The sequence below is a fragment of the Sinohyriopsis cumingii genome, chromosome 4 (assembly GCF_028554795.1).
Source record: "Sinohyriopsis cumingii isolate HCF-2022 chromosome 4, ASM2855479v2, whole genome shotgun sequence".
NCBI lineage: Eukaryota > Metazoa > Mollusca > Bivalvia > Unionida > Unionidae > Sinohyriopsis > Sinohyriopsis cumingii.
In genome coordinates, this window is record NC_142964.1 from 4979196 (window position 1) to 4996081 (window position 16886).

General features: G+C 33.9%; 1 protein-coding gene across 1 annotated transcript in view; it reads right to left on the reverse strand.

Annotated features, from left to right (window-relative positions):
- The window catches only part of LOC149800563 (uncharacterized protein C15orf61-like), a 34235-nt gene extending 19046 nt beyond the window's left edge, over positions 1-15189 (reverse strand). The window contains exons 1-3 of the mRNA XM_089954508.1: positions 15097-15189; positions 13491-13654; positions 4337-4515 (exon numbers count right to left, since the gene is read on the reverse strand). Of these exons, the coding sequence (XP_089810634.1) occupies positions 4337-4515; positions 13491-13636 (325 nt within the window). The 5' untranslated portion in view covers positions 13637-13654; positions 15097-15189. The remainder of the gene's footprint in view (positions 1-4336; positions 4516-13490; positions 13655-15096) is intronic.
- Positions 15190-16886: the final 1697 nt, after the last annotated feature.

Sequence of the window (16886 nt, forward strand, 5' to 3'; positions counted from 1 at the left end):
CATGATAAATCCTATTTACATTGTTACACTTCAATCACACACGACTGTGGTTAATCTAAATGACACGCTGAATCCTATTTACATTGTTACACTTCTATCACACACGACTGTGGTTAATCTAAATGACACGCTGAATCCTATTTACATTGTTACACTTCTATCACACACGACTGTGGTTAATCTAAATGATATGCTGAATCCTATTTACATTGTTACACTCCTATCACACACGACTGTGGTTAATCTAAATGACACGCTGAATCCTATTTACACTGTTACACTTCTATTACACATGAATCTGGTTAATCTAAATGACATGCTGAATCCTATTTACACTGTTACACTCCTATCACACAAGACTGTGGTTAATGTAAATGACTCGCTGAATCCTATTTACAATGTTACACTCCTATGACACATGACTGGTTAATCTTAATGATAACTATACTATATGTTCTCTTAAAGTCCAACTGCAAAATACACAAACAATGATCAACCAGATCTGCATAATGCACTGGCAAATTGGGGTTTATGCAGTTTCTTAGCAGTAATTAGTTAAATAAATAATACAAACTATAATCAGGGTTGATGCAGCTTCTTAGCAGGAATTAGTAAAATAAATAATACAAACTATTATCAGGGTTTGCAGCTGGCCTTGACTTACAACCGACTATACAGTAGTCTTCATTTATCCCCTTTTTACTCAATGTCACAATTAAACATCACAAATTTGACTTTACTGTTCAAATAGTGTGTGTGTGTGATTTGGATTTTTGTTGTTGTTGTTGTTGTAGGGTTTAATGCCATTTTTCAGCACATGATAGGCTTTACATGGCGGCCAGTATTAATGGTGGAGGAAGAACCCAGGAAAACCCTGGAAAGAACCACCGACCCATGAGAAGCTACTGGCAAGTTTTCTCACATACCCACACTGGCTGAATCCGAGACTCGAACCTACGCAGACAGAGGTGAGATGGCAGTGATCCATTAACGGAGAGTGCTTTAGACCACTCGGGGCCCTTATGATTTGGATTTTTAACATAGTTTTAACAATTTTCAGTCATAATGCTATGATATCTGCAGTGTGGCAGTTTATAATGATGTCCAGCACTGAGGCATCATACCGCAGATATGTAGCATGATGTCTCACCCAGTCACATTATTCTGACACCAGGCCAACCAGTCCTAACACTAACCTCTAAATGCTGAGCGCCAAGGAAGGCAGCTGTTAGCACCATTTTTGTAAGTCTGGTATGACTTGGCCGGGAATCAAACCCATGACCTTCCGCATCCAAGGCAGACACTCTTACCACTAGGCTACCAGAGCGGTGTCTGTTCAAATATGAAAAGGTTATGTATAGTGCACCTATGATCAGTGCATTTACATCTGACATTTTGTGCACTCACATCAGTTTAGTTATGTTTAATATTCATGACTTTCATTTTATTTGCAATAATGACAAAATACCATCAATTGTGAGATTAGATGAATAACAATGAATATTCATGTCTTCTCCATTTCAGCTTGATTCCTCATCATGGTTATTTAAAAAGAAAGAATACATTTTGCTGTTTTTGGTTGCAAGAAGAAATGAGCAGTTCAAGCCCGATTCCCTGATTAATGCACACAAAAAATTGCACTGATGATTGATATACTGTACAGTTACGGAACCAATCCACTCAACATCATTGAAATGCTTGAAAACAACAATTCATAAACTGCTACTAACTACATGGCATGCTTATAATCTTCAACTTCATCACACATTGATGTAAAATGGAAACACTAGCTGTGAAGGGGTTACAAAAATATGTCATCTGTGTGCTTTTCTACTGGATTCGTGTGCTCTTACACTCCAGATAAAACACTGGTTGTCATAGAATTGTATAAATCCTTTTATATATTAAATACATGTACTCAGGTTATTTTGTTTTTCTTGTGTACTACGATACCCGAGGGTGATTTATGTTTATTCTATAAAGATTTTGAAATATTGAGTTCTGTTCATCTTATGCCGCACATGCGAGATGCTTTTTCCAGTTTACAGACTATGTATTGCAGCATCGTCTGTGTATAAATGCCGCACCATAGGTCAAAATCTTTAGATTATGGAACCTCTTGTCAGTTAGCGGTCTACTTTAAGGACTTGCACATCTTCAGCTGTAGAGGTATGTGAGTTATTAACTTCTTGTGTATAAGTTATAACTATTGTACTACCACATTTATTTTTGTATATTTTCTATGTAGCTTCAGCTTACGTAGTATCATGCAAATATTTTATATTCTTGTTCATGACTTAGCATGAGATTTATATTAGTAATATATAAAGATTCATTTTTAAACAACGTTTAGTGCCATAGGATTCTTGTCAGGCATGGTTAGGTTCACTTCTGAACTGTGTATTGTTTTGTAATTATTGTGCCGATAATGTAATCTGTGTAGCTTACCATATATAATGTCATTACATTTTATCGTATATGCCCATGTCATGCATAGTACACGGTGTTAGATGTATTTTCAGCTGACCAGAGTGATCGGAGTGATGACCAGAGTGATCAGAGTTATCAGAGCTGACGTGGTACCAGATGCAGAGCTCACCACAGAAGCTGATCCTAGCAGCTGCAGAGCTGAGTAAACAGTGTTGCTGGTCAAGTAGCACATGACTGGGCATTGCTGACTGAGTTTGGTGGGTGACGATTGCTTGATTGATCAACCTGGAATACTGACTGCTTGATTGACCAGTGTGACTGGTAGCCAAGTGTGCTGGTGACATTGTGTGTAATTCCATACGTGTAATCTTTCAGCAGTGGGGTAATCTTTGAGGTTGTAATACCCAGTGTGTTTTTGGGACTGTAAAGATATTTGTACATCTGTCCCTTTGTTCCATCATTTTCACTATTTGAGTGAATACATTTCTAATATACGAGTAAAAGACTAGTTTTACTGAGTAAAACACATCATTCTTTTGTTGAGAACTCACTGTAAATCATCCACCCTTTGTCCTTGTAACATGTAAGGTCATTTATTTATATTTTCATTATTTAGCTCGTGCGGATTATGTTAATTGATCCAATATTTGGATATTATACAAATGTATTAATCATAATTATTTTCTCATTCAAGTCATTCTTCATTAAATATTGTATTTGTATCACCATCAAAAGTGTTCTGTTGTAAATTCGAAATCCCACCTGGATATCTTGTTACGCTGGTATCATTTTTCATAGTTCATGGAAAAATTATATTTTACTGGTTTTTAAAACTGGACTATGGAAGGGGTCCTACTGTTTCCAAAGAAGAATCCTTCAAGATTGGTTGGGTCTTCAAATTTGTTGTTTATGAAAGTCATGCAATACACAAAAAGTTGGTATCACAAGAAAAATAGTGAACTGAAAGTGAAACAAAATTTGTGTTGAACTAGTTGTTGAGACTTATATTTGAAAGTGTATAATTTAAATCATCTGATCTATGCTGAAAATTACATGGAAATCTTATGATGAATTGATGAACAAATGCAGGGAAATAGAAAGAAATGAGAGAAAAGTTCTACATTTTTCTCAATAAATCAGTTTGGTTTGGTTTTGTTATGTGGAGTCTAACACCATTTTTCAGATACTCTATACATGGTGTCCATTATATTGGGTGGAGGAAGAAATCAAAAAGAACAATCAACTCACAGGATACTACTGGCAAGCTTTTTCACATACCCACACTGGTTGAATTGAAACTTGAACTCATGCGCACAGAGGTAAGATGCTTAAGTGGTCTGTAAAGGTGAGCACCTTACACTACTCATCACCCAGGGATACAAAAGAAATCAGTAAAACAAAAGATTCTGTCATTCAATAACTCATAACATTAAACAAAAAGCTGACCATGACCTGCATGTGGAAGCCAACACTAAGCTTCTGTGAAAGTGGTCCTGTACACATCAAGATTTATCTGCATACAAAATAACATGACTGTGTCGATGACTATACTTGAGAAACTCACCGTGTTACTGAATTATAAAAGTACTTTAACAATGTGCTTAATCTTGAGGATCCGTGGCATTATGCACTTACCTTTGCACACAAATATGGCTGCCAAAATGCACACACAAATGGCTGCCAAAGTGTGCACACAAATGCCTGTCAAATTGCACACAGAAATAGCTGCCAAAATGCACACACAAATGGCTGCCAAAATGCACACACAAATGGCTGCCAAAGTGATCTCTATCTCATGCTTCTATCAAGTTCGTGACAGACAAAAATATATAGAAGACTTAATAATTGTTGCAAAATTACTTAATTATAAAATTCTTCTAATAAAATTTTCAGAGATAAAACTAACCAACATTGATGATCTTCAGCACAGTGAAAAAAGTGTTTTCTGTTGTGAGGTCCTGATATGGCCTCCGAGAACAGTGATACTTAACAAAAGGGAAGCAACCAGTTCGTAGAATGTGGTAGTTGACACCTTCTACCTCCCAGTTGAAGTGAGAGAGTCCAAATTGATCATTTACTACAGACCTGTAAATACAAAAAAAAACAACAAATTTTTGTCAAAATTCAATGATGTATATACAGTTCAATAATTTACATAAGGTGTATTGGAAAACAATGTGTCCTGATGTGAATGGTGTTTTGGTTTGGATTGGGGATTTACGGCACAGGGACACAGATAGGTTATTAGTGCTGAGGCAATTGGAATAAAGTGAATTGCCCAAGGACACACCAGATGTAAATGGTGTTATGACAGTTTTCTGCTTTAACAGTATGACAGAAAACTCTGGTATATCATGGTATAAGCTTTATACATGTAGTTCCATTAAAAGAAATTTTCAGTTGAACATAGAAACGTATATAAAAGATGTATGACTTTCAAAAACTTTAACACATGATGTTAATACTGATACTGTGGATGTAACAATTAAAGGCAAGAAAACGAACCCCAGAATGTCAGGATACAAATTACAAGAATGCAATAACATTATGCCAAAGTTAGTTGAATACACATTTTTCTGTACAACAACATAAGTATGATATTATTTAGTCTCAATGGCAATTGAAGTAAACTGTCTTCCCCATGACCATATCATGTAAGCTGACCCAGGCTAATCCAATGGCAGGCTTTGAGTCACAAGCCCAGCATGCTAATCAGAGACACTGTGGTTTCTGCCTCCATTAGTTACCTCTCAAAACAAGCAAAATGCTTGTTGTTGTTGTTGTTCTGAGTTTAATTCCATTTTTCCGCACATGATAGGCTTTATGTGACATTCCATATATTTGGTGGAGGAAGAACCCTGGGGAAGAACCACTGACCCGTGGGAAGCTACCCGCAAGCCATTTTAGGTAAGACAAAAACATCAAAGCAAATGCAAAATAACAAGAACATTTGTTTCAGCTGTTGTAAAGTATACATTTTGTATGTAAAGAAAAAGACTTTTCACAAATTGCTAGAAAAGAAATCTACCATCATTACTCTCCACAAGCAAACCAGAGTAATCATAATATTGGTTGCAAGAGATGAAATATCTACCTTTACCAAAATATCAGGAGTAACATATTTATGGCAAGAAATATTTTTTACATTCTTCAGACTGTTTCTCAATTCATGGCAAGACCTCATAAAACCTATCAAATTTAAGTAGCCACAGGGTGATATATTTGAAATTTCATTGGCCATAAAATTGTAGATTGTCATGCCCTAATAATTTGTTTGCTTTAGCTACTGAGAGTACAAATCAGCTGAGAGAAGAATTAGTGGCAGAGATAAAATTAGGTTTTTGGTTGAGGCAAAATATAAAGGAACTGTAAAAATGCCTTAATGGTAGGTCATTTTTTAAAAGTAGAGTGGTGGCCCACCTGAATGGCCTCCATGGTGTCCAACTTGAATGGTCTCCGTGACTAGTAACCAGCTGTTTTAAATGGTCCGAATACCACAACACTAAGTTTGTGTTCAAAAGTACCCCCTCTAGGACGGTCACCCTTTAACACGACCACCAGATCCATATTAATGCAAAAACTGTTAAAATTATCCCTCAGATGTGGCAATGTAACAGTGTTTGCAGATAGAAACCTCACCTATATTTGTCCAAACTGGACAAATTAACATTTCTTCCAACATGCCAATAAAGTAACTTTAATCCATACAAAGAGGTAAGGAATTCCAATTAGCCTTTATGTTGTGTTCCTTGGATGTTGTGTTTTGTTACTTTGATAATTACTGACTATTATTACCACTGATAATTATAAAGATGACAAATGCCAAGAAGCACAGTACTGTTACTTTGATAATTACTATTATTACCACTGACAATTATAAAGATGACAAATGCCAAGAAGCACAGTACTGTTGCTTTGATAATTACTGACTATTATTACCAATGATAATTGTAAAGATGACAAATGCCAAGAAGCACAGTACTGTTACTTTGATAATTACTGACTATTATTACCACTGATAATTATAAAGATGACAAATGCCAAAAAGCACAGTACTGTTACTTTGATAATTACTGACTATTATTACCACTAATAATTATAAAGATGACAAATGCCAAGAAGCACAGTACTGTTACTTTGATAATTACTGACTATTATTACCACTGATAATTATAAAGATGACAAATGCCAAGAAGAACAGTACTGTTCTGCTTAAGTCAGCATGACATCTGGTTTCAGTATCATAGGATGGTATGCAAAAGGTTATGTATTATGAAATGTACTTGAAAGGGTACCAGACCCCACAAAGAAAAGAAAAACAATTGGTCATATGACAAACTTACTGCCTTTATAAACACTGAGCAGCTCATATAATAAGTACAAAATTGACAATAGAGGAATAAGTTCTCGCAAAAAGAGCAAAATATCTCCAGAACAAAAAGTGAAAGCGATTTGACAAAATAAAAAGTGGGACAGTCCTATGATTTTCAAATGAAATTATTCTTGTTGTTGTTGTTTTGGGTTTAACACCATTTTTCAGCACATGATATATATGGTGCTCAGTGTAGTGGAAAATAAACCCAGGGAAACGCAGTAAGAATAACTGACCCACGGGAAGCAACTGGCATACTTTCTAACATACCTGCTCTGACCAAGACTCGAACCAACGCAGACGAGGTGAATGGCAGTGATCAGTAAAGGTGAGTGCTTTCAACCACACAGGCCCCAAATGAAAATATTAAATATTTAAACATTAGTTACACCTTTCATATTTTATGTTACTTCTACTCAGATCTGTACGATCCCCTCTTACAAGACCACTTTTCTGCTGCTGAATATATAGCTACTTTAAAAGACGGGGACCACTGTATACAGTGAAACCCCATTATAGCAAACTTTATTATAGCATGAATCCAGATATAACATGATTATGGCATGACTGTGTAAAAAGTTAATTATTATTTTGGGGAAAAATCTTGCATAAATACAGATATAACATGATTATGGCATGACTGTAAAAAGTTCATTATTATTTTGGGGAAAAATCATGTATAAATTGAGATATAACATGATTATGGCATGTCTATGCAAAAAGTTCAGTATTATCTTGGGGAAACATCATGTTTAAATTCAGATATAACATGATTTTGACACGGCTCCTGATATTTTACAATAATTTCCCCAATTTCTTGAAGCACTGCAAAGTTTCGGGCCAAAATAAACAAGAGTTTAATTTAATTATTTGGCAAGATATGTTGTATTCTTCAGGGAAAAAAAGTGTCTTACGATTGCACCTTTCTTTATGTGAATAAAGATGTTCGACATTTCTAATTCTGAATGTTTCACTGCACTCTGATCATAGCCTTTTCTGGAATGAAGTCGGCTCATTAAAAATCTATTAAGTGTTAATCTTATTATTACTGAACCACGAACAATAAGGCTAGCAAGTCTTCAGTGCATTCTGTATACAACTGTTGCTTAAAAGAAAAAAGATTCTCATCAGAATTTATAAACAAATCAATTCAAATTTAAGTAATTGCTAATTGTCAAAGTTAATCTCACTGCTAAAGGTTGTTCAAATAATGGGGCACTGATTGAGAGAGAAAAAAAAGAACAAAAACAAGAAACCTGCCAACACACTTGGCTTTGTAGTGTTATCAATCATCTTGCAATCATTTCACTAGCATTGCCTATAAAAATGATGCCATTGTTTCTTAACCATTATTCTTGTCAATCATTCAAACAAATGTGTCAAAAGTGTTAATTAGTGGTTATTTACAACGGATAACAGGATACAGGAAATCAAAGCTTTACCTTTGAAAGAGAAGCTTGAAGCTCTGGACCTGATTAAGTCCAGAGTTAAATGCAATTACTTCAGTATTTAGGTGTTCACAAGTCGATCAATCAATGCAGTGCTCTAAATATGCTTCTTACCTAAATATAACAATCAGTTAATTTACTATCTTTTTGAAGGTAAACAATAGACTGTCAATACCTGTTCAATAATTATAGGTTACTGCATTTGTATGGGAAAATATGAACAAGTTTTTTTGATGGAATACTGCACTACGTTGGGAGTGCAGTATATCCATCCGGAAAACTCATTCATATTTTCCCCATACAAATGCAGTAACCTTTTTTTTATATGCTCACTTTCTTATTTTACCTAAGGCTTAATTATATAAACAAAATACACTATAAGAAACAAAGTAAATGAATGTATGCTATATTCCAAACTAAATACACAAGCACAGGTTCATCATTACACAAAAGCAACATTATTAAAGAGCACATAACTCCGCCCAGATAAATTTGAACTTGTCGCACGCTAGACATAAGTTTCGAAAGAAAATGGCATTTTTGTCTACTTAAAATTGAAATTTGGAGTCATATTGTGAATGAATGCACACTGCAACAAGTTTTCCATTTGATCTGGAATGAATTGATTTTGGTATTTGTGTCGATTCTACGAAATTTCATGATTATGGACTGGATCCAGCTCTGCAAATTGTATATGAAATACATCGGACTGAAGCAGCACGGAAGAAGCATGTTGACATCTGCAAGTGTGATCGTTCTGTCATTGACTATTTGAAATCATAATGTGGGAAAAATATGAAGTCTGTCAATTGCAATTATCAAAAAGACACTATTGAATTTAATGTTTATTTCATTTTGAGTGCAGTAATGAGGAGGTAACTGCACTTGGAATATAGTCGAAAATTATAGTACATTTTTGAAATGTGTAACCAAACTTGAGAACTCAAGACATGGCTCATGTAATTCGGATTTACAGAACTAAGAAAGTACATTTTTAGGAAAATCAGGATGTACAACTGTAATTATATTTTTTGCCACTTTTATTACCAGCTAAAGAAGACAAGTTTATGCCTTGTCACTTGCATGTTATTTGTAAGGACCCTGTCTGGCGTCTACTGTATATCTAGCCTAAATCTGAAACATTGTATCAAAAAAGTTAACACGGAATGTCCCGAAGCAGCTGGTATGTGGCAGTCCATGAAACATCTGCTTTAGTTCATTCAGAAGCAAATTTCATCAACCAAAACGTAAAGTGCCTACCATGCGAGTGTACATGATTTGTGTGCAAATCAAAAGTGCTGGCGTCTGTGTCCATTGTTTGTTTACAACAGAAAGTAGTTCCTTTATGCATGTGAATGCAAAATGAAGGTGTGCAATATTGTAAAATACTGAACGATTCTGACAACGTAAAGTTAACAGAGAAAATAATGAGCATATAATAAACTCTCATACCTACCAGCTGAAATAAGTTTATGGCCAGAATAGTCAGGATTGGTTTTGGTTACTGCCACGTAAAACTACCCCTACTCCTTTTCATTTAAACCCCTTTTATTTGCTAGCTTCAGATTATTCATATATATACAAAGAACATGTCCTTCCAGTGTCAACACTGGCTGGAACAAAACCATTTAAGATAAAGGGAAGGACAGATTGGCTAATATAATCAAACATTCTACTCACTGCTGCTCATCAGTAAAGAAAAGTCATAGTTGTAAAACAAATAATTAATACTGTACTTTTAAGAATTGCTCAACATTTTTTACAGGGCTCTGTCTGTACCCATGCAATCAAATGTTTTATTTCCAAACTGGGTTCAGGCAGTTTACATGTATACACACAAGAACAATTCTCATTTCAAATGCATAAAGCAGTCTTTGACCTCTTGCATGAATATTCTACTCAAGTACATGTACAATGGAAGCCTAAATACAAGTTTCTTTTAGGAAACTTGCAATGTCTGAATTATGTGTTTTACTGTCACTCAAAAATCAGAAGATTTGGATATTTCCAGCATATATGAATTGGGGGTCATGTTTGAGAAGTTTCTGTGAATGTATTAACAAGATATTAAATATCAGGATACGAATGGACCTAGCAAAACATTTCTTGTTAGAAATCATGGTCTTTGTGCACATTCTTCATGCAATTACTGCTGTCGATACAAACAGATCAACTGGTGAGTATACGTAACTATTTATGCTTACCAAATATACTTGTTTATAAGTTGATATGACTATAAACTGACACAAAAACACACACTTTAGGGCTGCAAAAAAGATATTTCTCCATGACCATCCTAAAGTCATAGTGTTTTTTGCAAGTGAAATCCATCTGCAAGGGGTGACATGCGGTCAGTGAACTGGAGTTGCACTTGGGGAAGAAAAAAAAAACTCAATAGATGAAACAACAGTCAGATATGACAAAAAAACAAAAAACTATGCAGAATAAACAAATTTTCTTATGTTACGTGTTTAGGCTTGAATAAACAGTAACACAAGAAAGTGTGAAAACAACAAGCTTTGAAAAAAATTTAACAAATTATTTATTTCCCTGGAAAAATACTGTAAAAATGATAAAATAAAAACTTGGGTTTTAAGAATCAAATCCAAAAATAATACATGAATAATCCATGAATAAAACTTTAGAAGTCCTAATAATGAAATGTTCTAATGAAATTAAGTTTCAGTCCAGAAGAAGAATCCAAGACAGAAGGTGATGATATATACTGTTTCCTGTATTGTGTTGTGGTCTACAGTTCCTTGTAGAAACATATTAAGTAACACTCTGTGTTGGAAATCCGAATAAAATTTTTAAGAAATGTCTTTGTTCACAAATTCTGTATGAGCACTCAAAATATTTCCAGAGAAAAAAGAATTAATCCTTTAGAATCCAAATAATGTGAATAAACATTAAAATGTAATTCCCAAAATGACACAACAAAAGAAACATCTTTACATCCCAGTGTTTAGAAGCCTGACTGAGATCTCTCTCTCTCTAAGCAATGGTTTAAAACTTGAATATTGCGCAAAACAGATGCCCGGATAAGGGTCACATGATCATGTTTACATCACGTACTCTCAGCATCGCCCTGACAAGAACCAATCATTTTACTCAAAGAAAAAAATAAAAAAAAGTTGTTTACTCTGAAAAAACTATTAACAAGCCAAGGGTCACAATTAATACAGCCTCGATCTCACTCTTATTACTTCCACAATAAGAAATTTTTTTAAAAACTTGCTCTTATGACTTACTAATTTTGAATTAAGGTCAGGAACCAGGTCAGCCTTATGTGTTTACAAAATGAACAGTCAAGGTCAAAACTATTTTCTGGAAAAGTATCAAGTTCCTAGTAAACAGAACTACATTATTTTGACATATAGTGAAATTAAAAAATAAAAAGATATTAAAACTTACAAACAATTAAATCAGATATAAATTAAATCAAACACACAAAACAATGCATATTATTGAGTATGTACAAATAAACTGACCACTTACAATTTGTCCATCATTATATATTGAAATCCATAATGCTTAGCATTTTAAATCCATGCATTATGTCATATAAGGGTATGAAAATTATACTCCAGAATGATGTGATTCACAATGTCTCAAAATATATTAATTCCAGAAGTATAGTAATAAACAAAGTTCATTTTTGTGATTCATAGTATCCTACGAATGTAATTGTATGTTAAGATCTGGTTAGATGATTACTGTACCTGTGTAAACGGTTATGGTTGGTAACATCAAAGTAAACTAAAACAAGTTTTGATAGTATTAAAATTGTTTTCAAAGCATTATTCTGAAAGTCTTAATTGTATTTTTATTACACTGATCAATAGAAAAAAATGTTCAATGTGTCCCAAGGCTTATGATACACAAAATAACTGCTATAATTTCATATCCCAACATTTTTAGGTCTTAAAAAAATTACTGTGAAAACTAAGTATGGGTGTTCCAACAACTTTAGTGTCACAAGATATACTGTCATTTGTTATATCTCACTTATAAGATGACCCCTACTCGGCATCTATAATATTTTAAAAAAGAAGGTTAATTTATAAACATATATGTAATGTATTTCATTCAAATTTTTTATTTCCTACACACTGAAATTTTTTTATGTAAAGACTGTTTTTAGTAGTTTTTGTTTCATATGGAACAAGTTGATAACTGTGTCAATGAAGTTTGTAGTATTGTGTCCACTTCTTCATTCACCTCCCCATTTGGTTATGATCATGCACCATTTTCACAGCTGACATAAGAACACATCAGTATAACATGTGACTGAAAAAAAACATTAGCGGCTATTTACAAAAATGTATTACAATAGAAAAATATACTCCAAAATCCATAAAGAAAGGAAGCCATGGGAGGTCAGTGGTTAACATGCCACACTCATGACGGTAAGGGTTTGGGTTCAAATCCTATGAATGGTTATACCCAAGTTGGCTAATGTGGTGTGTGCTTCGGCAAGGCAAAATACTTCAGTTGCCTCAGCTCTACATGACCTATTTATGATCCTGTGCCATAAAACAACAACCAAATCTAACGATAAGGGTGTATGTTTTTATTAAAATTAGCAAACATTGTATGCACTTACTTTTTAAAGGCACTAAAAGACAGATAAATTCATTAAGAGTAACAACCTTTAAAATCTCAATATCAAAACTCTGAATGTGTGTGTGTGTGTGTGTGTGATTTGGATTTTTAATGTAGCTTACACAATGGTTCAGTCATATCGCTATGATGTCTGCAGTGTGGCAGTTTATAGTGATGTCTAGCAATGGGGCATCATGCCACAGATATGTAGCATGATGACCCACCCAGTCACATTATCCTGACACCAGGCCAACCAGTTCTAAAACTAACCTCTTGATGCTGAGCACCTAGCAAGGAAGCTGTCAGTACCATTTTTTATAACTTACATGCATTCATCACTACTGATCAGTTCCCATATATTTTGCAATCAACCACGCTACTGCAGTAATGTCACCATATATGTGCATTAAATAGTATGGTTAACGTAATCACTTCATTGAGAACAAAATAATTCCCATTTTTTGGTCTAGATGTTTTTTCTTTTGCACATTTACTTTTTCAACAAAAATAACTGAAAGCCCACTTGTCCTAAGTTTCTATATATGCTTTTCCAAATGAGCTTAATGTCCATATTGAACTTGATAACTCATGAGTTGTGCTTTCCTGTCCTGGACAAAAGGAAGATGCTACTGTACCATTTATAAACACAGAAGGAGGTCCAGCATGGTAGATCTCTCTGTCTCAGCTGACAGGTCAGCACCTCTGAAGCCAAAGGCCTGCTGTGATGCAATGGATTGTTTGTAATCAATTTCTGGACTATATGAATCACTCTATTTAACATGAAATCTGAAGAACACACCTGAAATAGTGTAAAAACAAATGAATTAGAACAAGTACCAAGTTTTAATTTGGAAAATTACTTCAAATATATATATTTTTTAATTCATCCTACCTAGCATAAAGCACAATTACAAACACATCCCCAACATCCATATAATACAATGCTAAATGCACTGTGTAATAGAAACTAAATGCTTTAAAACATCTTCATAGACATTGAACAATATTTTAAACTAACCACCCATCTAATGAATACAATACGAATTAAGTAGTTCAGATATCATAAAGGTTAGCTGAGGTTGCAATAGCAGCAAACTGAGAAAGTCATGTTGTAATTACTGAGGTTGCAATAGCAGCAAACTGAGAAAGTCATGCTTTAATTACTGTTCACTACTTAAATAACCTTAGCAGAAATTTCTGAAATTTTGGCTTAATATAGGCAAGTTATTTTTAATTCACTGTGGAACAGCATTCCATATTTGGATGCCAGATTAACTATAGTGAATGATTTTCAATGAGTTATAAATTTGGTCAAGGCAAAATTAGTTTTTCCACTGAGGACAAATTTAAGATATACTATCAATTTAGACTTAGGATTTTACTAAATTGTATGTATTCTGGCTCTAAATCATTTAATGCCTTGTATAATTCTATATATAAAAGGTAAGAAGTCAAATTAATTGAAATGGTCTTTGCTAGTTGTCATAATGGATTTATTTAACACTATTCTCAATTTTTTTTTTCATCATTGTTATGGAATGTATTTGTTCATTTAAGCAATGACCTAAAAAGAAGTGCACCATGATTATTATGAATAGAGTAATATAAGCATTACAGAAAGTTTGTTCACATCATCATAGATATTTGTTAGATATTTTTTTAACAAGGCAACTTCTGGGGCAAGTTTTGAATATTCATTACAGATTATCTGCTGTACAGAACTTACAACTCTGACGAGTCCGTCTCAGTAAGGCAATTGATTATTTTCCATAAGATTGATAAGTTTGCAGTAAGATGTAACAAACTTTCAATAACTGCTATTGTAAAGCTGGAAAACGTAATATGGTCTACAGGACTTAACTACTCAGTAATCTTGAGATTAAATGACCCAACATTAACTACATGTAATAATCAAATTCCTTTCTCTCTTTAAGCAAGTATAAAGTATTGTATTTTAGCTCAAAGACAATGAGATGACTAACTGACACTTTTTATGGGCTAACCCCCACACCACAACACCCTAATACTAACATTAGTACCCCTACTCCTACCAAATCAAATCAAGTTGAGGCTACGACATTGTAGAGCTCTACAAACCACCCCAGTCCTTGTCGCCAGGGAATTGTCTAGAACATTTCAACAAATGAAGTTGAAAATATATGCATAATTTGCGATTGTGAACAATTATTAACAAAACAACAAAATATACACAGGTGTATGCTATGAACTTCAGAATCTAACCTAAAAATGGTGTGTTCAAACTTTCGACAACTTTGAAAAGCGAATTTCATAGACCGGAAGTATCCCTAAATTCACTTCCGATTTGCGATCTTGCTTACAATGCATTACCTCCCTTAAACAAGAACATGGTCTAAAAAATTTTGAAATCATTTGTATCGAAATCGTATTAACATGCTTTAAATGTTTTACAAATGTCCCCCCCCCCCCGCATATTATATTAAATATAGATCTGTATAGGTATATACTCAAAAATACATAATTGTTCAGCACATACATACTGAAGTTTTAAGATAGATTATTTGACTCTGCTCACGTGTTCAGGGTCTTTTAATAATGAATCATTAAATTTCCAAAAGGTTTTCCTGAGCATATACCTATATCTGATTTCAAACCTGTTATAAATTATAAACGTTTCTTTGAAATGCTTCTGCTGAAAGTAAGAAGAACCACAACTTCATAAGAATAGGAAACAATACAAGATCGACAGGAAAAGCAACTAATTGCAGATTTAAGCAATTTAGAAAGGAGAGGTGATGCGATTGAAATACCAAACACTGGTGGGGAAAAAAGAAAGCGCTAAAATATATTAAAAAGAGAAAAGCTGGATATGGTAATGGTTATGTCTAAAGCGGTATGGACTGAAGGAGAGGAAGAAACTAAATGCTTCTGTAACTTTAAAAATGAAAGTACGTTAAGTCAAACTATGCACCTCTTGTTAAAAGCAATGATTCTTTAACAAAGAGACAAACAAATTTGGACGAAAGAAAAGTATTTTAAATGAAATTTTATAAAAGGCGTGAAGTTGATCACGTCGATCTTGAAATGCCACCTAATTATTCTGATATTCCAAAACTAACTGATTTACAGAAACATTCTTTGAATGGACCTATATCATGTATAGAAGATGCAATTGTTCTACAAAAAATATCTAATGAAAAAGTCCAGAATCTGACAGATTTGCAGTAGAATATTACATAATTTGGGAAGGATTGTGGACATGTTCTGGTGAAGGCTATCAACTGTGGTTATGAAAGTGGGAATCATCGTCCACACAGAAAGAAGGAATAACAATATGTGATAAACCTAAGCAGCATATTTCAAATTGGAGACCCACTTCATTTTGAAATGTATCATACAAAATTGATTCTGCACGTACTGCAAATATGGTCAAAACTGTACTATCCACAGTCATACGTATACGATAGGGTTTCTGTCAAACGACACCGTCAAGAAATTATCAGAAACTTACATGACCCAATGATTCGTACCAACATGTACAATATACTTGCATAGCCATTTATTGACAAAGTTATGAATTTGGTCAATTTTGAAGAACCAATAAGAAATAAAAACAAACCTTTATATCGGAACATCACATCTCGTGTACTTGTTAATGGTCGAGTACCCCGTTGGTTTGCTATTGAGAGCAGGTGTAGACAAGGGGACACTCTCTCCCCATACATTTTTATCTTATGTGCGGAGATTTTAGTTCATATGAAAAAAGGTAAGGATATTAGGAGAATAAATATAGGTGGCATAACATTCATTCTTTCTCAATATGTTGATATGTCACTTACCCTTGATGGTTCAGATAAATCTATTTGGTATGGTGGTGATATTAGTGTACCCAACTAACTTGATTTCACCTCCACATTCACTGTGCATATATCATTTATTAACAAGACAAAAACCTATATTTAATGTCTGACAGTTATATCATAAGAAGTGCATTTCATTCCAATATGGACTGTAGCCTAAATTACTTAAATTTACTTCGATTTCCAATTGTA